This window comes from Triplophysa dalaica, chromosome 9 (assembly GCF_015846415.1).
Source record: "Triplophysa dalaica isolate WHDGS20190420 chromosome 9, ASM1584641v1, whole genome shotgun sequence".
NCBI lineage: Eukaryota > Metazoa > Chordata > Actinopteri > Cypriniformes > Nemacheilidae > Triplophysa > Triplophysa dalaica.
The window spans coordinates 6,518,076-6,542,596 of record NC_079550.1 but is presented as its reverse complement, the minus strand read 5'-3'; the positions used below and the strand labels follow the sequence as shown (position 1 = coordinate 6,542,596).

Here is a 24,521-nt window from a genome sequence, read left to right as displayed (position 1 = left end):
CTTTAAAATGGCATAAGGCCCCATTCACATTTCACGTGTTCTCCGTTCAAATATTCGCAGTCAATATTGAAGATATCGCCGCTTTCCTGTAGCTCAGTGGTAAGAGCATTGCGTTAACAATGCAAGGTTGTGGGTTCGATCCCAGGGGATTGCAAATACCTATGTAAAATGTATAGGATAAAGCAATGTAAGTCGCTTTGGATAAGCGTCTGCCAAATGCCATAAATGTAAATGTAAGATATTGTTATATTTGTAGGATTATTTTATGTAGAAAACAAGACTTCTACTGGGTTTTCACAAGCAGGGTCACATTTTATAATAAACAACGTTCTAATTGTGATGTTATTTGGACATATCATGAATGGAAGGCGAAGGATAATTTAGTAAGTAATTTAGTTGATGAGACATTTTTAATTGTTATATTTCATTAGTTGTTTGTATGTTGTCAGTAGTTTTTTATTTACAAATATTAATTATCAGACTTTAAGAGGGCATTCCCCTACAATATATACATGCATATTAGTGATGCGCTGATGGCGGCCAAATCCGCCTGCGCTGCAGATGATCCGCCGGTTGGGAGGGTCAGGTAATTGAAATAAAAAAAATCTGATTAATTGTGGGTGGATGAGATCATATACAAACATTAAAAAAATGTCTCAAAAAAATATGAATGTGTTTTAAATACATTTTCCATCAGGCAGACGCTAATTTGCACTCATTTTAAAAGAATTAAGTGCGTGGCGGCGGTTGAGGGGGGTCCATTTCTTAAAGCAGAAATGGAGGCGAAACAGATCCAAGAGAAATTTAAAAAGGGAGAATTAAAAACAAAACAAATGGATGGAAAGAAAGAAAGAAAAGTACCGCGTGGGAGTGTTTTAGCAAAGTGGTTAATGAGGAGGAAAAAACTAGCAGCACTGGGAGTTAAAATAGTCTCAAAATGTGACCATTTGGTCGCAGTCTAGAGTTCTGTGTTCATTTGAGTATAATTGACGGCCATATAAATGTGTGTCTTTGTTCTGTTTTTCTTTCTCTCTGTGTGTTTGTGTGTGTGTGTGTGTGTAGACGAGTGCAGAGGGTTGACTCAGGAAACATGTGATATTTCTGCAGTGCTGAGTCAGGCTATGGAAGCTCTCCAGGGGCGTCCTGTTCTTTATAAGTAAGTCGTGTCCCTCACACATTCTCACACACGCATCAGCTCGCTCCTGCCGAGCTGCTAATTCAACAAGGCTACATAGATGTATATATGGGTTATATGCTGGGATGTGTATAGTTTCATTTATGTTGCGAATACCAACATATTGGTAAAGCTGCAATTCATAACTTTTTTGGTCTTGTTAAAAATGAACAAAAAATATTATCGAGCAAAAACCAAGAATAACTTCAATTTTTTAAGAGATGCAATACAGAAGCAAAACCTCATTTTTAACTTATTCACAGTGTGAGTTGCTATTACAGATATGAGCCGAAATCACAAAGCATCATCTTTGAACAGCCATGAATATAATAGAATGTTGTATTGATGGGGAGCTCACTAGAATTTGGAAAGGAACGACAGTCTTTGAAGACTCTGTACCGATATCTACATGCACTCTCTGCCCCCTCATTTAAACATTATGGTAGTTTTGCTTCATTACTGTTCGTAGCTCTTTCAAAAGCTTGTCAAAAACAGGGCTGCAGTTCCTCATTTCCACCACAAAGTGTCCCTCTCGTCCACGTGAAATCAGTTTAACAACAGCAGTGTTTACATTCCTGACTGTCAGCGCTTTATGAATGGTCCGACTTCCGTGAGGGAAAACAACGGTTAAGACTGATTAGTGTTTTCCAGTGAATGAGCAACATCAATGCAATAACAACCCTGTTTGCACGAAGAAAGGTTGAATGGAGTGACGTCTACAATGAGTGCAAATAAACGCTGTGTGTGTTTTGAATTCACCAGTTTAAGTTACGCAACGTGTTTTGCTATGCCAACTTTACGTTGTTTTTCAAAGATGCAAAATTCAGACCAGCACCACTATTACTGTTGTTCATATGTAAGGTATGAGGTTTGTGTACTCATTCTGTACTGTTTGTGCTACAGACACTATTGAAAACTTCAATTCTGAGGTGTGTGGTCATGCTTTTACTTTCTTAAACCTCATGTTTTCTCAAAAAAATGTAAACATGTAGTTTATTTTAGTGTTGCATATCTGTAATGAGATAAAACCCGATCATTGTCTTTAAATAGAGAGCGTAATCCCTCTTTTATTTCGCTCTTTATGAGCCCAAACAATCTGTGAAAACATCCCGAGCATTTCTCTCATCGTATCGACAAAATATTGAGATTTTCTCACATCCTTCAGCAGAACATTCATAGATATCGTTTTCTCTTTTTTTATCGTTTTCTCTCTTTCCTAAAGTTCCCGTTTATCTTTCAAAGACAATACAGTTTTCCAAGGCGCTGCAGCAATGTCATGCTTTTTAATACGTGGATGAGCTTACGCACTTACGCAGATGTCTTTTCTCACACTTTCTCATGCTCTTTCTCTCTCTTTCTCCCAGCCTGCAGTGAGTTTATCTGGGCTAGTCCAAGGCCAGAGGAGGGAAAGGAGAGGACGGGGCCTCCAGAGTTCTTGGAATCTGTGCCAAACCTCTCCATCCCTCCTCTCCTCCCTTTTTCTCTGGCTGCTGTGGTCGCTACTGTTTAGTCTGCGCCGGGTCGTTCTCAGCTCGTACATCAAAACACAGCCGCATTTCCTAACTTCATAACTGTTTGGCGTCTTTGTGTTTGACCCTGGGTCTCTCTTACCTAAAGTATTATTCTTCCGCTGATTTCTGTACCAAAGGTCTGGCAAAGCCTGATATATTTTCTGACCAGCCAACTAATCTTGTTATGTGTTTTGCTTCTTTCTCTTTGTGTATGTATGTTTATCACAAGGGTTGTAAATTGAGATCTGGTTCTTACCTTTCAATGCACTTAAATTCTTCACAGTGCTATATACAGCCGTGGAAAAAATTAAGAGACCACTCCAGCTTTTCATTTCAAATCAGCATTTCTAGATGTATTATGGCCATTCCAGTCCAGTGTCTGTTGACAAAATCAAACCTCAGCAGTGACATAAAGTCATCCAACAGTGATGTGATAGACTGACAGCATGACAGATATTACTGTTGTATTGCTTACAAATGAATATAAGCTTGTTTTCTTTGCAGTATTTGAGGTCTGAAAAATACAGAGCATATTTTCTGTTATTTTGACCTGTTTCTCCAGTTTTTAGTTTCTGCATATAAATGAAAAATATAAACAATAAATGTTTATAAATAATAACATTATAACAATAAATAATTTGAAATTCGGTTTAAATTTAGTTTAGTTTGTTAACAAATGACAAACCTATAAATAATAGAAAAAACTGAAAACAATCTCTTAATGTTTTCACGGGCTGTGAGTGTGTGCATGTGCGCGTCCACATATGTTTAATACATAAATAAATAAAATTATATTTATTAGATCAGAAAATGTATAGAACATTAAATATATATAATGTATTTAATATATTATATTTAATATTATTTATTTATTTGAAATGACAAATAAAATAAGATATTGTATATAAATTACTTATAGATATTATTTATTCATAATATATAATATACTAACATACTTGCATATATATTCTAGTATAGTTTATAATTATATGTTTTTAAATTTATACATTATGTATATAATATAATATAATAAATACAAATAATATAAATCATAATTATTTTATTTATGGACTGTGGTTAAATGTCAGTGTGGCAATAGACCTCTTTGTGTGGAGAAACTTCTAAAAATAAAGTTTTTTGTTTAAATTAAATTTTAAAAGCTGTATTTTGATATATATATATAATGTTACTTCTTATACCTCTTAAAATGTATTGACTGTAAAATATTGTTTCGGATTTTCAAAGGGTTTCAAAGGAAATTTAAGAAATCAGTAATGAGTTTTATGTTAATCTCCGACTCTAGTCTGAAATTTTCGTCTGAATATTTCGCACGTAAAAAATACAAAAACGCACATCAAAATTTCGGATTTTTTTTGTGCAAAACCCTTATTCTTGCTTTTACTTTGCAGGTACACGCTGGATGAATTCGGAACGGCTAGGCGCTCTTCCGTGGTTCGTGGGTTTATCGACGCCCTGACCCGTGGCGGCCCGGGCGGCACCCCGAGACCCATCGAGATGCACTCACACGATCCCATGAGGTACAACCCCTAACACGCGCGCATCTCATCCAATCAGTCCATTTAAAACCTGCCGAAAACACAAAGGACGATATTATCATTTCCAGCTCTAAAAATAGCCCAGCGCTAGTAATTGAGGGTCGTTTTTAGGGTCACACCGTTGTTAACCGCTAAAAGCCTCTCCATCTCTGATTAACGTTGTCACACGCAGAACCGCGGGCTCTTATGTTCTCCGCGCACCTCAACCGCGTCTACCAAAGCTGCAAATCCAATTCAGCCTGTAAGCACATTAAACCCAACCTGATTCTTTCTGGGAAGCACCCGCTCTTTCAGAGAATTACTTAGCGTAGGTTCAGAGAAAGGTTGGGCTGTTGAGATCTATGGATCGAAGCACACGCTCCAGGCCAGCACCCCGTCAAGTGTTCGAACGGCCTCTTCCACCCCTCCTGTCAGGAACCAGGAACGTCGATAAAACTGGGAAGCGGTTTGTTCTCAGAATGGTGCTTCCCTCCCGCTGACTCTGTTAAAGGATATGGAGCCGACGTAATGATAGCCGACTGTGTGATAGCCTCAAGTCTCTGAAAATCTATAACTCGACTGGATGTAACTACGACTGTGGACATTTAGACGGAACGTTTGAAGTAGTTAATCATGTGGTCATCCAGCTTCCACATGTTCAGGGTTAACCGAAGCTGTTTGCTAAATCAGATATTCCTTTTACTATTGCCAATACTGAGAACAAAAGTTACCGAAGTCAATGAAAGCTTAAGTAGGATGTTACGACTAGCCAATCAGAATTAAAAACTGGCAAAGAATCCTGCCTAGCAACGCCCTAGCAACCACTTAGTAATAGGCAGAGCCATTGAGAGAGAGAGTGCGCTAACGGAAGTTCGAAATTTCCGCGTGTCAAGTGATTCATGGAGCCTTCAGATAGTTCCAGGAAGTTATTTTTTCTCTTTAAATGCTTTACTTCTTTCATTATTTAATTCATGTAATGACTTACTTCTTTAAATGGGTTACACGTTTACCTCAGTTGGTCTGTTTAGCCGCAGCTCCATTCGTTACCTGCAACTTCCGGGAACTATTGAGAGCCTCCATGAAAAAACTGTTCCAGAGTTGACGCGACTCTTTCTCTCAATGGTTTTGGTAAAAGGATAAAGATTATAGGAAAGTTAGCATTTTTGTAATGAGTGATACATTTTCTTAAGAGAAGTATGGTTGAGGCGCTGTATTTTTGCATTATGTTTTTTTTTATCTGTTTTTCAGGTATGTTGGCGACATGTTGGCGTGGCTCCATCAAGCCACAGCCTCAGAGAAGGAACATCTGGAAGCTCTGCTCAAACAGGTTACCATACAAGGTACACACAGTACAGCACAGATCATTCAGAACATTGTGAAATGAGCTCTATGTGTGGGGTTAAGTTGCTGATAGATTGTCTTGCTGTGTTTGAACAGGGGTTGATGAGAACATGCAGGAAGTTGTTGGCCACATCACTGAAGGAGTCTGCAGACCACTTAAGGTGAGATCAACACTCTCTCAACTCAACATTGAAAGATTTCCCACCATTTAACAAAAACGTTTACTGATGTATTCTAAATGTTTTTTTTTATCATTTTCCGCTGTTTAATGTTTTTTTTTTTAATATGAATTAATACAGTAATACAACATGCTTTGCTTCACTTGGATCAAATAAATATTAAATTAACAATCTATTGTGTCCGGTCTGTTGCTTTTTCTTACTTAACTTAATCCAACCATTGTTGGACTATAGACGGTTTTAGCAGCAACAACATAAACATTATGTGGCCCAAACTTAATTTCTTTTAGACCTCCGCAAAGAATCAGTAACTGTTCAGTAGTTTTAAATTAATTTAATACAATTCATATACAAGAAAAAAAATGTATATGAATGTACACTCACCTAAAGGATTATTAGGAACACCATACTAATACTGTGTTTGACCCCCTTTCACCTTCAGAACTGCCTTAATTCTACGTGGCATTGATTCAACAAGGTGCTGAAAGCATTCTTTAGAAATGTTGGCCCATATTGATAGGATAGCATCGTGCAGTTGATGGAGATTTGTGGGATGCACGAAGCTCCCGTTCCACCACATCCCAAAGATGCTCTATTGGGTTGAGATCTGGTGACTGTGGGGGCCATTTTAGTACAGTGAACTCATTGTCATGTTCTAGAAACCAATTTGAAATGATTTGAGCTTTGTGACATGGTGCATTATCCTGCTGGAAGAAGCCATCAGAGGATGGGTACATGGTGGTCATAAAGGGATGGACATGGTCAGAAACAAGTAGGCCGTGGCATTTAAACGATGCCCAATTGGCACTAAGGGGCCTAAAGTGTGCCAGGAAAACATCCCCCACACCATTACACCACCACCATAATTGGATTAATGAGAAATAGAACAGGTGTTCCTAATAATCCTTTAGGTGAGTGTAAATTGATTTGAAATAAATGGTTATATTATAACCAAACAAGGACCAGAAGTTAACTTTGGGCCAGTGCATCCGTCTATTGAAATCCTAGTTTTTTGGTTTTTATTTGTAATAAAACTACAGTAACCCAAAAAAATACACTAAAATACACAATCACAACAAATCAATGCACCAAAAAACGACACATTGTTAATGTTTTTTACAGTTCCACAGTAAAGTATGCTGAAACATGTAGGTATTTGAATGCACTAAAGCTAGGTACAAAATTGTAATGACATACCAAACAAGAAAAAAAAAAAAATTTGATAAAAATGGAGATTTACAGGACATTTGACAACCTTTGTGAAAGTGAATGATATTGATAACTTTTGTCGAACAGTTAAAACAAAGAGGAAAGAAAGATGAATAAAAATCTAGTGAAAAAATTCACACACAAAGTCACAAAGGATGAATGTTTCTTTTGGAAAGTACATGGAGGTGAATCTCTGTTGATTTGTTTCATCGTCTGTCAGGTTCGTATAGAGCAGGTCATTGTTGCCGAGCCCGGCGCAGTTCTGCTGTATAAACTCTCCAACCTGCTCAAGTTTTATCATCACACCATCAGGTATAAACACCAGGCTTTTTCATGCCTTTATGTCCTTCAATTCAGAGTAAACATCTTCTTTTACTAAATGGAAATTGTGAGTTTCATGTGATGGTTATTAACCAGCTTAAATAAGATATCAATATTTTATACATTACATTTTGGATATAGCTTTTGACATCTCTTGGTGCTCATCTTTTTGGTACTCACAGTGGAATCATAGGTACCAGTGTTTCCTCTCTGTTAATGACTATGGACGAGATGCACATGCTCAGTAAGAAGATGTTCTTTAACAGTCTCAGCCTTCACGCCAGTCGTCTCATGGATAAAGTGAGTACCTGCACATCTCGTAGTCATTAGTTTGCTTAGAATCCTTTGTGATTGGACATAAAATATACTTAACATTGTAAACTTACCGACAGTAGCCAATCCTTTGATTTAATTTTGAGGTTTAATTGTCCGATGCATGAGTCACAACAGACCTCTTCTTTAGCATGCGGTTTGTATGACTTTAATATGATGAGTGCATGTCACTTTAAACTTCAAGGGTCTGTCATTCTTACAGTTCATCTGAAATCCTGTTTTATTTAATCACCAAACCTTATTTTGCTTCTGTTTGGCACTTGGCGAGTGTGAATTCTGGTCCTTTAACATAAAACAATACTCTTTTGAAGTAGAAAGAGCTAGTTACAATACATTCTACTATCAAACAGTAGTTAAATTCATTGAAGCTACAATAAAGTACATTCACATGTATTCATAAAGCTGCAAAATGTTGAACATCACAAATAAATCGTAGATGAATCCCAGTTTATAGCACAAGCACAGTAGTAAAGAGTACATTTTGACTTACCTTCCGACGTATAGACAACTTCGGAAGACATAAAGAACGCTGGTCCAGAGGAACTTTGTTTCAGTTATTTAACACAACACAAGTGTTTGAACAAAATACAACCAAACGAATCAAACGGTCAATGAATATCTTTAAAATGTAATTATATATGTAAGATTTAAATAAATAATAACTTCCCTATAGCTCAGTGGTTAGCAACGCCAAGGTCATGAGTTGATCTCTGGGATTGAACATACTTTGATACAATGTATAATATAATGCAGTGAAAGTCTCTTTTGATTTTTTCTTTTGAAAATGTCTGTCAAATGAGTAAATGTACATGAAATAAAATAAAATGAAAGCAGAGGTGTCTCTGGACCAGTGTTTTTGACTTACAAAGTGCTCTATAGCAACTGAGCTAACTTTGCTGAGAGAGTTCGAGTCCCAGTTCAGAGTTTTTTAGTAGATCCTCTTCCCCTCTCTCAATCCTAAATTTTTCAGTCCATTTATATAGTGTCCTATCAAATGACCAAAATATAACTTAAAACTAAATAAAAATCATGATTTAACCGCACAGTGACTTGTTTTTTTAAATCTGATTGTTTTTTAAATGAACCATTTGAATGAACTGATTCATTAGAATGATTTTGACTGTGAAGCATTAAGTAAGGACCAGTTGTGGAGAACCGATTCAGTTGAGTGAATCATACTTCACAAGTTCCATGAGACAAAAGCCTGTATGGAATAAACAGATTCACTACAAAGAAACATACTTTCCTATGATCTCTCTGAGATTACCATTGAGAAATAATTTGACTTTCCAAGGCTCGATAAAGGAATTGTTTAAGACGAACTAAATTATTTGAATGAGTCACACATTTTAACTTCCTTTCAGACGAAACGGTTCGCAAAAGTATAAAAAATTCATACATGACTAAAGGGTCAGTTTGGGAGAGCATGTTTAGATTATTATATAATCTCAAACTGTTTACTTTGTAATGTGACATATTTGGCTAGACTAGTAGTGTCTCTACTTTTAGTTTGTTCCTTCCCAAAACTGCATGTCTTGAACTACACTTTTAAACATACCAGTGCTTAAACGTTTCTTCAGAGCGATGCCATAGAAGAACCATTGTTGGTTCCGCACAGAACCATTCAGTGAAAGGTTCTTTAAAGAACCATCTCTTTCTTTCTTTTTTATAGTCTGAAGAACCGTTTTTCGCCACACTGTTGTGAAACAGAAAGGTTCTTCAGATGTTAAAGGCTCTTTATGGAACCGAAAGATTCTTCTATGGCATCAAAGAACATTTTGAAGAACTTTTTTTGAACACTGTACCTGTTGAATAAAACTACTTTTACTCTTTTGCCGCCATTGACGAGTTATCTCGTCATTTAAAAAAAACCGGTTCCCCGCCAAAGACGAGTTATTACGGTAATCAGTGTTTGTACTGTTTTACAGCAGGTGGCGCTATTACACACCTTTGGAAAAAAGTACAGAATCCCAGAACCTAGAATGTATATGTTTCAGCGGTTTTTAATGATTATTCTGAGTGTAATCTGGGCGGAATCTTTAACAAAAATGTTAATTATCTCAAAGTGATGCATTTTGAAGAAACCTACCCAAATCTACAGAGTGATAAAAAACGAACATATTAAGATAGAAGAATACGGTTTCTTTTGCTTAAAAACTGAGACTGTGTTCTTTCATTTGACATATTGTTTGTCCATATATTCTTTACAGAAAATTTACTGTGAGCCATTAAAGTTGGGTTAAAATGTTAAAAAAACTTTTTTTTTAAATTCTTATACACTTTATTCTCTTGCACTCAACACAATTGAAAGTTCCCTCTTAACTCATCACCAACTTAATGAGTTTTACCATCCGACTGAAAAACAGCATTCTCGCACCAGGGATTTTAAATTACCCCCAAAATATCCCCCAACACGTACTAGCTACTTTTGAAAAAACTTCATCCACAAGTGGATCAATAGCCAGAACAAGATGGCCCCCGGTGCACACTTCTGAGAGAATTATCACCTTAACAGTGCTCTAATCAAATCACCTCAGCCTCGGGACGTTACATATCACTCACTAACCCAGCTCGCTGCCAGGAACACAAGCCAGAGCTAATAAGCCCTATTAGAGACAGACGCGCTCTAGCTAGTGCTCGCCTGGCAGGGTGTTTATTAGTCAGGCCTTCTCCGTCATACACATTTAACTTGATTCTGAGGATCCTGAACATGAGCTGGAAGAGTAAATACAGGTCTTTCATGTTAACTGAATCACTCAAACTTTAAAATAAGATTTTTTTGCCATTTTATCATATTTTTTGTCCTTATTGTCCAATTGTAAGAATGATTATGATTTCCGGAATAAGAGTGCTTGTCTCTGGTAAAAGGCTAAATTTGTTGAACATCTGACAGTCCCTTTGGCTGTAATAGCATTTCTTTTTTCATGTTAAGTTTTTTTGTAGTTTCATATTTTTAACTAGTTGAATTGGTCTGACCAATTATTATCTGTATCAATGAAACCAAACATTTAAAAATGTTATAACAGTGTTACATTCAACCAAACAGAAATTTTTGATCAAATAAAGCTTTATTATCATTTTCACAACTTTTTTAGCCCACAATAGCCAACTGAATGAACCAGTCTTACTAAATGATCAAAACTCATTCACATCTTGGATTCTTTGTGGTTCACTTTAATGATTCAATGATGATATAAGTTCGATAGTTTAAATGAATCGGTTCAAGTGAGTAATTCTTGTGCGAGTCGTATTGATTCAAGGATCCAACTGTACAGTTAAAGACATTACAATGATGTACGTCATGTTAATTCGAGAGATTTCAAGAAATGAAACGTTCTTGGATGCAAAACAAACAGCCGTGAAACACAGCTAGCTCTTGTTCTGTAACTCTTTTTAGCTCCTCAGTGTGCTGATAACGAAACAGCGCCTCCACTGTGGCGTAATGGAGCAACTGCAGTTACAAATGACAGTCTGTTTACCAGTCTTACTAATGCAGGCAGCATTTTTTGTGAAGACACCCGACATAGTTTTGGCTCCAATTTCTCTATGCAGGAAAAACCCTGGACACGACGAAACATTACGAAAAATAACAAAATGTGTCTGGTTTTTAGTTTCCGTTCTCACAAGCTAGGATAGATTTTATTTAAGTAAAGTATTTTTTATCTTGCACATCACTTCTGGTTCAGACAGGTTTAGGTTGCAATCCATCACTTTTTCCGTATTTTTGGTTGTTGTTAAAAATAAACCAAAATCTGTTATTAAGCATGTACATAAATAAGTGTTTCAAAGTAACTCTTCTTACTTATCCCCGACTCACAAAGGTAACGGTACTTTTTCCTTCAAGTAACTTGCTGTTTTCTGCTTAAAACAAAGATGGATAGAACAAAAGTTATAGATTGCAACTTCAAATATTTAATTTCAAACAATTTAGGACTTGCATTTTAAACAGCATTCCCTCTGTTTCTCTCTCTGTGTCTTATAGGTCGAGCTCCCTCCTCCTGATCTGGGTCCCACAGCGTCTCTCACTCAGACTCTGTCGCTCCTCAGAGAGGTTTTGGCCTCCCATGATTCTTCAGTGCTGCCTCTAGACACCCGTCAGGCTGACTTCGCACAGGTGACTTGGTTTTACTGCATGTGTTGTGACAAAAAGTGTTTTGAGCTTTTATTGGGAAGAGCCTTCAGCCATTAAGCAGAATTTTAAGACAGCTTGTGCTGTATTGTGAATATATTTACAGCTTAATGATGCAGTTTTCTTATATCTCGTTTCATTGTAATACAGGTTGCTGTCATCTTTCCAATAGAAGATAATAGTCTTTAACATTTAAACTAAAGGAAACCGTGGCCCCTATAGGTGCTTTTCACTTGTAGTCATAAATCTATTGTATTGACCATCATTATCTAAGAACAGAGCTATTCTTTTTATAAAATAATACTTGATTTTTTTAATTAATACAGCTTATTCAGACAATATACTTTAAGCAATTAAAGTATTATTCGTAAAATATCTACACACTTTTTTTATCAAGATGCAAGAAGAAAAAAAATATGTAATGAGATGATAACTTGAAAATTGTTTTTATATGACATGTGTTTGTGTATACATTTTCATTCTATTTGGCATATTTATATTGCTACATTTCTGTTCATGTAATGATTTACCGTGTTAACTGCGCTCTTAACATTCTTGCTCAGGTGTTATCCTGTATCCTCGACCCCCTTCTGCAGTTGTGCACGGTATCAGCCAGTAATCTGGGCACAGCTGACATGGCCACATACATGGTGAATTCCCTCTACATAATGAAGACCACACTGGCTCTCTTCGAGTTCACTGACAAACGCTTGGAAATGCTGGAGTTTCAGGTATGCTGATGTTTACTGAATCTATTGCTGAAATTATAAGGGGAAGAAAGACAGGTTACTTCACCTGACTGTCCACAATGCATTTAATGTACACAAATCTCTCTGCCCTATTAAAATAATAAAATAACTAAAATCAGTTTACGAATGATAGTCATGCGTCTGTACACATTATTAAAAACACAATTAAGGCCAGAGACAAAACGTTAGCAGGTGGTTTGATGTGACATGTGTTTTTAATGTATAATACGGTAAAGTTCATACAGATCAGTTCACACCTTTAATGTTCGTTTTTAAGAACATTTTATTTCAGATAGGTCAACTAAACTAGTGGCTGGACCAGCTTTGCGATGTCAGAAATAGAAACGGGGCAACTGCATTGTTCTGCATTTTGGACGAATAGATTTTAGATCACTACATTGATTAGAATGATAGGGTCCAATTTCAGAGACATTCCTAACAAAAAGTTATTAGAATTTGAAGGCTGTATCTTTGTGATACTTTAAAGGTTTGACACAAAACATTGTATACTACATCAGTAGCACATCTTGTTTACCTCATATTCATTTGTTGACAGCATGGTCAAAGGTAATACGCATTTTATTGTGTTTCTTATACTTTTACCAATGATTTTGAATTTGATTTTCAAAAAATCATGATCATACATGATCACATGTATTTCCGTTTGTGCCCTTGTAGGGCTTGAACCCGTAATTGCAGCTTGCAGCTATATTATTTTTTTTTAATCATTTTTATGTACCATTCTTTATATTCTCAATATAATGAAAATAATCAATATGTATTATTTCCATTTCTTACTTACTGTGCAAACACTGAAGATCGAAGCTCATTTGGACACTTTAATAAATGAGCAGGCGACATACGTTCTGACGAGAGCTGCACTGACTCACATCTACAGCTGCGTTCAGCAACACACCACAGAACAGGTGAGACCTCATCCAAAAACTCTCTCTTCACCGGAAGACACAGGATTTGAACTTTACTACTTGAGACAGTACTTGAACCGGGTGCTGTTTACGAAAAAAAGCTCTCCTCCCGCCCGCTCTAATATGACAAAAATGTGAATTATACATATCAAGTCCCAGAAATAAAGCTTTTAGAGAAATTATCTTCACCGAGCAGCTGGCTGGCAATTATTTCAGATGTTCTCTTCATTATCAGATATAATGGGGCTGCTCTTGTTGGAGCCAGGCGTTTTGGATTGAAGGTTCGGAAATTTCTTATTCAAGCCAAAGGAGAAAGTAAAACAAGAATTTTTTGCTGTAAAAGCTGATTTTATGAGCAAGTTCAAAGCTTTAAAATCGCAAACTTGTGACCACACTTCAATTAAATCAATGTTCCGGTTGCATAGCCTGCAGTTTGGACACTAAACATTTTTTTTATTTCTAATAAGTATAAGATGAACATTTGTGTCTTGTTTACTCGTTTTATTTTTGAACGCCCATGCCTGTGTAGGTGCAAAAGTGCCAGAGTATTGGAAGAGAAGGCATTATAAGATAACCAGAAAAAAATGTTGACTTCTAATAATTTTTACCGTAGCTCATTTTATCATCATCATTTTACCTGCATTAGCCCCCAACACAAAAACATATGCTAATAGCACACATTAGTTCCTTATTATCTTTTCTATCACTTTTTAGAGGAATACTCTGTATTGTTCATATGGCCCCTCTTTAGACCTCATTACCATGGTAACTCCACTGTTAAAGGCTCATGAATAAAATCACGCTCGTGGATTTCCACTTATTCGTCGCATGGCAGGAAATGGTCCGAGATTGAACAAGAACAGGAAATAGACTTAATGCTGTAAACATGATTACAGTACACATCTGTCGCACAGATGCACCAGCTCCCGCATTTAGAGAATTGACGAAGCAAATTGTTTTTAAATAAATGTGTTATTTGTTATTAGTCACGTGGATTTGCAAAGCTATGAGGCTTAAAAGGCACAGAATTATTTGTAGTTTGTTTTATATGTGCTATGTAGAGTAAGGTACATACAAATCATTGTGGATTTCTGGTGATTGTTCATCCCCTCCCCCAAAAAAATTTCACAGTGCTGTTTACTGTTTCAACCACACTGTCAAGTATGCCTCCTTTCCGACATAGTGTGCCAAAATCAGTTTAGGTTTTTGAGTAACATATCTTAACACAGAGTATTCATGAATCAGTTGGCAACAAAATATACCCAGATGAAGTTCGGCCATGTGTGTATCACATCTGATATTTTGCTATCCCATGAGGCCACAGGTCTGTCACAGAGTAACAATCAGAATTTTAAATGGCACACATAGTTATTATGAACACATAGTAGTACTACACATGACTACTACAAATTCAGTACGTACTGTCACAGCATGCAATTGAGCATATGACATGATTTCTTTTGTAGACCAGATCCTTGAATATTTCACAGAAATATTTAAAAATAATGATAATAAAAATAAAGCTGCAAGCAGCAATTACGGGCCTACAAGGACAAAAATGGAAGCGTATGTTGACATTCTGATGAAGAGTTTTTGAAAAACAACCCGAAAGCAATTTAAAACTATAGCTGAAGGCACTTACATTTACATTTAGTCATTTAGCGGATGCTTTTATCCAAAGTGACTTACAAAGAGTTAGGGAGCAACAAGCGATATGTCATACAGGAGCCATAATACATTAGGTGCTAATACAAAGTTACTGGTTTCAATTTAAGCTAGACCACTACCTGTTGAGAGAGAGTTTTTTTTTTGTCTGTCAGATATTCACAGAAGAGTTGGGTTTTAAGAAGTTTTTTGAATGTTGTGAGAGATGTGGTTGACCGGACAGAGTTAGGAAGAATGTTCCACCAGGAAGAAGGCAATACAAGACACCGCTGGTTTGCTGAACGCAGGGATCTTGATGGGGTGTAGGAGTGCAAGAGGGTGTGAAAGTAAGCCGGTGCAGATCCAGTGACGGTCCTGTAGGCAAGCATTAGTGACTTGAATCACTTTCAGCACTATAAAATTGCTTATAGCTTTTGACCAAATTTGTATTGAGGAGAACAATAGTGCCAATGTCGATATGTATATACTTTTGCGTCGATCCAATTTAATGTTTTGTTTAAATGTAATGTTTTGTTATTCCTTGGAATGTGCCCACAAATTAAAAATTTCGTGACAATACATCATCTCATGTAGAAGTTATCAACGCATATATATTAACGGTGGATCCATGTCTGACTTTTTTTTTTAAATGTTGCCACTTGTCATGAACATTTGGGCACTAAACCAGCTCTTGGAGGTCTGCTTTCCTCGTATATTCCACTGAACAAATCCTGCTGACATGACGGCATAACAGGATTATATTTTTGGCCTTTTGATTCTGAGTTTTTGCATTTAAAGTCAACCATGATCTTAGGAGTTGAGCTCCGTAGTTGTCAGGTGAAGAAATGTCTGAAGAACTCTGTGACTGAATATGTGAGGACATTTAAACATGGTGTTATATTACAGATGACAAGCAAGAAAGAAAAGGCACAGAAAAGAAGTCTGTGCGCGTGTGGGTCTTGGCACAGCAGTGCAGTCCGGGCATTTCCGCGCCTGTCCTCATCACACACCCCCGTAAAAGGCTGGCGTGTGACTAAGCGTCTCTGGGCACCTGCTGTCCAACAGCACAGGACACAACTGTCTCGCCCACAGCATCAATATCTTCACTGTTGGCCCGTGCTGTTAATTATGGCCCGTCTCAGCTTTATATGGCTCCTGGTGCTCATAACTGACATGATTAATGAATCTGGACCTCCAATGCCAACTTTGTGTCTCTTTTTGATGGCATCATTTTGAAAACGTTTCAGTTAGTTTGCAAGAAACTCCTCTTGACGTTTTCATAATGAGTCTTTGTGCTCAGTTTTTTATTTTGTTTCAAACTTTGACTTTGGTTTTACTGTGGTTAGTATAGTTGCTAGTATGTTAATGTACATTAAGATTCTATTAATGTAGTTTATTGCTACGAGCACAAAAAGTCAAATGCTTCTAGCTGAACACGCACAACTTCACACGCAATTAATAATGACGATCTTGTTCACGTTGTGTTCTCGACAGTGCCATAAGGGGTGCTAACCATTTGCATAAACATTATCTTCAATCGTTTTCTTTCAGGACAAGTGCTGTCATGACCAGTATTTCCCTTTTGTGTATTGACCGATTGCCTGATTTTTGTTTTCTCTTCAGTCTCACAGGCTACGCAATCTCTTACTTTTTCTTCTGATCTCCCTATTCTTTCGTTTCTTCATGTGTTATATCTGCCCCGAACACTGGCTGAATTCACAGCTATTGTTCGTTGAAGCGGTCATGTATTTTTGTCTTATGTTTTGCTCTGTTCTCTCTCTCAGGGTCCTTTGGCCAACCTCCCCGGCATGGACAACACTTCCTTAAAAACTGCCATGGTGAGTCGTTTTTCTCTCTCGGTGGATTTTATCACCTCTTCTCTCCTCCGCTTTCTTGTTTTGTTCATGTATTGGTGTGGTTTTGTCTCACAAAGTGTGTTTCTCTCACAGGTCCAGTTTGACCGTTATTTGGCCTCCCCTGATACGCTTTTAATGCCGCAGCTGAACTTCCTGCTCAGCGCTGCTATCAAGTATGAGTCACATTTCATTTATATAACAAATCTAGATGATGATTTTGAGGGTTTTAACACTGCAGTTAATACCGAAGAGTAAAATAATATTTCTTAACTTTCTGAACATCTGAAAGGGACCTAATTTAGGTCCCTAAATTAAGCTTTACAGAACATGAACATCCATTATAAAAAAATATCTAAATTCTAAATTGTATGTAAATACAAATTGTATAGTGTATAAATTGGAATAATAAATTGTCTTTGGGAGCAAATGATAGGTCTTAATATATCACGTATGACAAAACACGAAGAGAAAAATGATTCATAAAAATGTGCATCTTAGAGCTATTGCGATTGTTTTACAATAATATGACTGTTTATTCCTATTGTTTGTAACGTGGCCTAGATCAACATAAAAAGTATTTTAATGTATTTTATTTAATTTTGTGCTTTTACTGCTTTATGAAGCTCTCTTATTAATATAACGTGTTACTTTTTTAAAGTTCAGAAGGTAAATCTGTTGTTTGACTTTCGGTGTATTTTTTACATTTCATAAAAAATATTGTGATACGGTGCTACAATACACCACTAGCTAATATGTAGAATTTATTTAGCAAAAAAAAACAGATTGGCGCTAAATTCAAATATGGCAGCACTTCAAATCTCATTGGTTTCTGCATGACTTTTGACTTCCTGTCGTAAACAATCGAAACAAAAATGGATCTTAGATCAGCATTCATGTTTTTCTCATAAAAAACAATTCTCAATCAATACAATCACATCTCATTAACAGAGCATGAGAGGTTTCTCATGCATTCGTCACGTTTGTTTTTTTGCTCGCTGTTAGAGCATGCTTTTAGTGTCAGCGCATCAGCACAATGTTGCTATTTGAGCGGCACAGAGCCACGCACACTGAGTCACAATTGTTACTGGGAAATGTAACAGGCTTGAGGAGCACTCACTGTCCCTCAGGTTAATGTTCTCTATTAATGGTGATGGACTCGTGCACGGGCTTGGCACAACTAATTAGATCCTGGTCCATTTCTCTCTCTCTTTCTATCTCGCTCTCCCACACATAAACATGCCACACATGACTCAACCTTGCATGTGCTACAAAGAAAAGCTTAGTGTTTTAGTTAAAATAATTTAATCTTACATTTTTGTTTGATTTGTTTATGAACAACCTAAATGTTTTATGATTAAAAATAAAGTAATTGACCATCAGGATCATGTAAGGGCTGTTATACATTGCATTGGGAGATGCAACCAAAAATAACCATCAAAATTATACTATAAACATCATTAAGAGCCAATGTCATTTTTTATAATTTTTTGATGAATAGGTCACCTTAAATTTATCACACGATTTACATTATCTTTCCTGAGTCGAGCAATTGTTTAGGTAACACTTGTTTTACGTAGCCCTTGTTACAGATGTTACATGTATTTACTATAGTATTTACTATAGATTATGCATAATTACATGTAACTGACCCTAAACCTGACCCTATAGTAAGTACATGTAGTTTATTTTTATAGATCTGTACTTAAATGTATAATTACAATGTAACATAAAGTGTAACCTTGTTTTATCATTATGTCCAGCATTTTATTTAAATTTATACTGTAGGTATCAAATTATTAAAGCTCCAGTAAGGCCATACATTCATTATTAAGCTAATCTAAATGACTACAGTGAGTTCGTACATGTCTTTTGAAGCAATATAAAATGTTTTATAAGAAAACAATATTTTTATTTAAGTTACTTTGATTTAAAGTAACTTAAATAAACTGTGATTTACTGTGATTTAAATCCAGATAAATCAGTCCAGAGCGACAATTTCAAATATGGAGTCACACTAATAACTTTATATTTAGTTTTTTCGCACATTACTATTTATATGTGTCCTGTTCTTCTGTTTTTTCGCCATAAATCATTGTTATTAGTCACCTTTGTTTGTATTAAAAAGTGCTTGACAAATTTGACAACACAGTATTTAATCATTTAAAAAGTACAGTGCTTTTCCCGACAAACAGCGAATTTAGACATCTGAGGTTTTTCATAAAGTACAGCAATATTTTGTCACAAGACACACGGGAACCAGTTAGATTTGGGCACATGCTAAAACGCTTAATGCATTAAACCACATCAAGACTGTAATATTAAAAGATCAAATCTACTTCACATTGTAATAACAAAGCACACAATGTGTGCATATGAAAGGGCAGAATGGCATATTTCATTAGAAAAAAAGTGCTTCAAATGAAACTCTTCTCTAGTTTATGTATGACCTCATCTGCTTGTCTGTACATAGTTTGCTTTACTTAGATGTGAACTAAATTTGGATTACTTTGATAAGTGTGTGCCTTTTGGAGCTTCAGCATTTAGGGACTTTTAGACTAACAACAGATGATTTAAAAAATGAACTGAAGAAAGAACTATTCCTGTTCCATGTTAATATATACTTGATATCTTTAATATTGACTGGGTAAGGTCATGTCAAAAAATTATATCATAGTAAAATTATTTTTTTAACATTTTTCTAATCTCAGAATTAGGCTTTGAGACTTTATCTTGGTTTTCACAGACAGGGTCACAAACACATTGTTTTGTACATCGTGCAAGGAAAAGCACTTGGGAAAATGTAAATAGCAGATTAACCGAAGAATAAATCTATCATCCTCTCGTGTGTAGCTGTGCTGCTAGAAGAGCACCTGTAGAGGGCAGTGTTAGTCGAGAACCCAGATCCCTTGTGTGTCGCTTCTGTCTTTTTTCCCTCGATCAGCAGCACTCTGAGCAGCGTGTGTAGTTTGTCAATCAGGCAGATGCATGTGTGATGTGTTTCCAAGAACCACGATGAACGGAATCAACCTCAAAACCAAAACAGCACGAGTTTTGACTACCAACATGTTCCTAGATTAATTTTATCAGTCGTGTTTTTGTGATGGGTTAAGTTTGCTGGGTCACGAAATGTGAAACAAGGCACGTTAGCCTTGACTATTATCAAATATAACATGTACAGTGTGGATTGAACGGATGTTTGGCTAAAAGGGCCGCAAATCCATGCGTTTTCTGGAATGTAAAAATAGTCAGTGTTATCCCCAGAATGTCTCTGTAAAGTTTCAGCTGAAAATACACCACATATCTTTCACTACAATATGTTGACATGGCCATTTGTGGCTGCAATGGAAATCGTGCCGTTTTTGTGTGTCTCTTTAGATGCAAATGAGCTTCTGCTCCGCTCCCCGTATGCAAAATATGACGTAGAGCGCTTACACATGTGCTTTGGATGACATCAAGACAAGCAAATGGCGGAAAGCTCTATTACGTCTGTAAAGCCCTGTCCAACCAAAACCATACACTAACTGCAATAAAAATCACCTTAATGCCTAAAATACAATTTAAATGGAGAAGACAAAAGCATAGAAAGAACAACATATGCTGACTTGTAAGTATTGTAGGACATATGAGAAAATACTGGACTCATCGAGAAAGACACTGCTATAAACTTTCTTTCGTCATATTTACAGAAACTATGTCGGTCACATGTATTCTGAACCGATGGGTGCAATGCATTTTACCACTAACATAATGACATAACACCTGTCTTTGGACCAATGTAAAGTCAAAGGTTAAGCCGCGAACATGTAAAAAACAGCCTCTTAACGAGTTTTTGGTGTCCCGCCCGGGACTTTCGATCATTAATAACACCGGCCCCAGAGGTCGCAGCGGGCCAAACTTGGGATCGTCGGAAAGGTCTCCTCCCGGTCTCCTTTTATGTTCCATTTTACATCCAACAACAGCACACATTTGTTGTTTCTTAGACATTTTTGTTGCTGGCTAGTGGCTACATCTGCTCTTGCCTTAAAATGGCTGACAGCGTGTCTATAGGGGAAGATGGAACTACCCGTTCATAAGGCGGAGTCTGCGAGCGGTCATGGGCAGGCAACAATGTGACATCAGATTGAGAGGGGATCCCCAACAGCCTGTTTTGTGTCACTGAGATTTGAGATAACAAAAAGATGAATTGATGGATTTGTATAATTACGGGGTGTTTCTGCACACACGCTGGCAACTTGATTTCTGGTAGATAAACATTTAAAGTGCATTTTCTGGGGTTGCAGCCCTTTTAATGTGATGATGTGAATGTTACATACGTCATTAATATCAAAATTTACTTTTTTTTTAGAATTTCTGAAATTGAATGTTTTTTTTAACGTGCTGCAGCATTGCCAGAAATTGGGGTGGTTGCTAGGGGTTTGCTAGGGTGGTTGCTAGGGTCCCCCCAACTGTGAGGCTGTCGAATATCTTAAATTATCTTATGTCCCTCAATTTAATGTATACGTAAATAAAATAAAACAATTATAATATGAAATGCATGGAAACCTGAAATATAATTTGACTTGAAATCTTTTGTTTCATATGTATTTGAATGAATATAAATTAAAATATTATTTTGAGTTACATTTCTCTCTTTCTCTTTCACAGGGATCAGATCTTCAAACAGTCCACGGAGCTGGTGTGCCGTGCGTATGGTGAGATGTACAAAGCCGTAACCAACCCCGTAAACGGCTATAAAGAGCCGGAGTCTGTCCTGCACAGATCGCCGCAGCAGGTACAAACCCTGCTGTCTTGAGACACGTCACACACACAAACATTACCAACTACGTGCAGACGCCATGTGATAACCAAAAGCGTAAGCATCATCCTCGGTGCAAACTGGCCAACGTTGGATTCTAACCACAGGACTGTGTCATTTGGTGACGGGACTTTTGTAAACTATGGAAGGGTAAAGTAAAGACATCAAGTGTACAGAAAGGTCTCTGTGTGGATGTTCTCACGGGCTGCCCTCGCGTTAGTCGGCGGACGGTGCTGTTGGCCAGAGGAGAGGAGAGAACAGCTCGCACTTGGAAAGAAATATTTGTTTTTCCTCCCCACGTGAACGGAGATCCCCGCCAACAGACCCGGAGAAGCAAACTGCAGACTATTTCTTAACCACGCGCACTCAAATATACATCCAGTCATTACATAACATACACGGGGCTTTTTCTTACACACACACACGACCACAGAGAGCCTGATGTGACTCAGCTTCAGTCTGTATGCAAAAACACTTCATTAAATCGTAACTGCTTTAAATAACAATCGCAAGTCTATGTGTGCTGTTTTTTCTCAAAACTACTTGAAAGAGATAGTTTTGCGGCCACCCAGCGGAGCCGACGACCAATGAGGAGAAAGTGGAATGCATTCTCTCAAGACAATGGGGCTTTCATGTTAGCGGACCAATGGCAGTCACGCCATCCTTTAATTGCCGACAAATCAGCCGCCAGCGCTCATTCGTCAACTAAATTTAGCTAAACGCTGAAAAACAGCGCAGAAAAAAGGCGCGTTGCTCTTCGGCTATTAATAGAAAGTTGCCATTACTGAAATGGAAGCAGATGGAAGAGTTAAGACAGGAGGGCGACAGATAAAAGCTGCTGGGGTGCGAGGAGACTTACAGTGAAGTCAGTGTGTGAGATTGGCCGGAGGCTCATCGGGGGGAATATTTTCAGCCTGTCACATGGCCGCAGTAAAGGGACTCTCCCCGTAGTGCCCATAGCAGAGCTGCCCCTCACATGCCTTGCGTTCAGCTGAAAGCTTTCAGTTAGCAAACAGCAAAGTCAAGTGAAGTACAAAGGTGACCGTGTGGTGTTCTGTGAAATGGGTTATGAATTCAGAGGGCTATTTTTAAACCAAGTTATGTCTGCGCCAAGCAGGGAGACCCATTTTGGTTATCGCACAGCATCTAAATCTGAAACCCATCGTTTGAGCTGAAAAAGTTTTGCATGCAGCCTGTTGTCAGTGAGAGGATATTGAAAGCACGTTTTTCTTTTTTATGCATAAAACGTTTGGTAAGCTTTAAAAAGTTTCAAAAGCTCTTTTAATGTTTGAAGTCACATTTAAAAAATCTTTTGGGTTCACATTAATTCAGATTAAAGAGATATGAAATATGAAAATATTTTATTTTGTCATTATTAAGTCACCCTTTTGTCATTTAAAACCTGTAAACAGAGGATATTTTGAAGAATGTTGGTAACCGAAGAGGGGTGGTACCCGTTGACTTTGCATTGTTTTTGTGTCCATACAATAACAGTCAATGGGGGGTCAATGTTGTTTGGTTACCAACATTCTTCAAAATTAATTTTCTGTTCTGCAAAGTCATACAGGTTTAAAATATCAAGCGGTTTATGAAATGATGAAATAATTTTCATTTTTGGGTGAACTATTCCTTGATTTTGTTAAGCATCAATATCCAACAGTGTTATGACTATATCACTGTCAACACATAATATCTATTGGTTAGGTAAAACATTTTTGGTGAATATTTTTAAATCAATTAAAATAAATAAGATGGCAGACATAATCAAAATACAATTATAGGTTCAGTTTGTAAAACCGCCGCTAGAGGGCGCACAATCGAAACAACAGCAATGGCGCAGCTTGATGATGCTGAATAGGAGTGTGGAAAGATGGGATCTGTTGTCTTCAACTCCACCGCTGATGGCCATCAATCAGACGGGAACGAGAAATCATGTTAGCGGATGAGATAAAGTAATGAACTGCTAGAAACAAGTTAGTGGCTTGCTAGACGCTAGATACTCCCTCTGCATTTGTCCACGACACTTTTGTCATGCGGTTTCTACGTCAGTAAAGTCACAACAAAGGATAACGTGGATATGACGCCATTGACAGGCGACTGCACAGCCCCACTGTTTAGAATTGCGATTTTCTCACGATTTACAAGTAGTTTTAAACATTTGAGATATTGTAAGTACTCAGCTGAACAAAATATATAATACTGGCCTAGTGGTTTTGGATATTTTACTGCAAAATTGTTACAAACTGCACCTTTAAGTAATATTGAGCTTCATTCAGATATTAAATAGTCAATGTTTAAATAAATATTCAAAATATAAACATATAATTTTAATTATGTTTAGAAATTTAAATATTAAATTTAGGTGATTCTGATTATTAGATATATAATCTAATGTATATGACATGTTTTACCCTTTAAATGACTTATTTTAGATTTTAAATATGATATGTTTCATGATTTTTTTTTTCAAATTGAAACCGGGAACTTGATAAATGCCAAAAAATTGGCATTAAAATGAAAATAGGCACACAAAAATGAAAATTCAGTCTTCATTTACCGTCATAGAATTGTAAATTCTAATATTAGATGTAGTGTTTATATATTTACTGTATTTTAACAGGCTGTGCAGTGTAGCCACATCCATTAGCCACGCCCACTCTTAACCTTGCATGTTGTTATAATTAAAAATAAAAAAATGAAATAGCCAGATTCAAGTCACAATGTGCAAAATAAATGTGTTTAGGCAAAATGTCTGAAATGCAGGGGAACATATATTCAAAACACAAGCCACAAATAGTGAAATGAATGCACATTTTCCT

The 24,521-nt window shown here is 36.8% G+C and overlaps 1 protein-coding gene across 4 annotated transcripts in view; it reads left to right on the top strand.

Moving 5' to 3' along the window:
* cog6 (component of oligomeric golgi complex 6) overlaps positions 1-24,521 on the top strand; it is a 93,968-nt gene that overhangs the window by 18,959 nt on the left and 50,488 nt on the right. For 2 of the 4 annotated variants that reach the window (XR_008907466.1, XM_056756502.1), the window contains exons 8-19: positions 1,063-1,156; positions 4,095-4,223; positions 5,469-5,560; positions 5,658-5,722; positions 7,170-7,261; positions 7,453-7,570; positions 11,586-11,717; positions 12,296-12,463; positions 13,300-13,407; positions 16,836-16,889; positions 17,001-17,080; positions 21,552-21,678. Coding sequence is in view for 3 of the 4 variants with exons in the window: in XM_056756502.1 (XP_056612480.1) it covers positions 1,063-1,156; positions 4,095-4,223; positions 5,469-5,560; positions 5,658-5,722; positions 7,170-7,261; positions 7,453-7,570; positions 11,586-11,717; positions 12,296-12,463; positions 13,300-13,407; positions 16,836-16,889; positions 17,001-17,080; positions 21,552-21,678 (1,259 nt within the window). In the remaining variant the exon portion in view is untranslated. Of the gene's footprint in view, positions 1-1,062; positions 1,157-4,094; positions 4,224-5,468; positions 5,561-5,657; positions 5,723-7,169; positions 7,262-7,452; positions 7,571-11,585; positions 11,718-12,295; positions 12,464-13,299; positions 13,408-16,835; positions 16,890-17,000; positions 17,081-21,551; positions 22,874-24,521 lie in introns of those variants that run through there. The other 2 variants (XM_056756503.1, XM_056756504.1) reach the window with 2 other exon arrangements.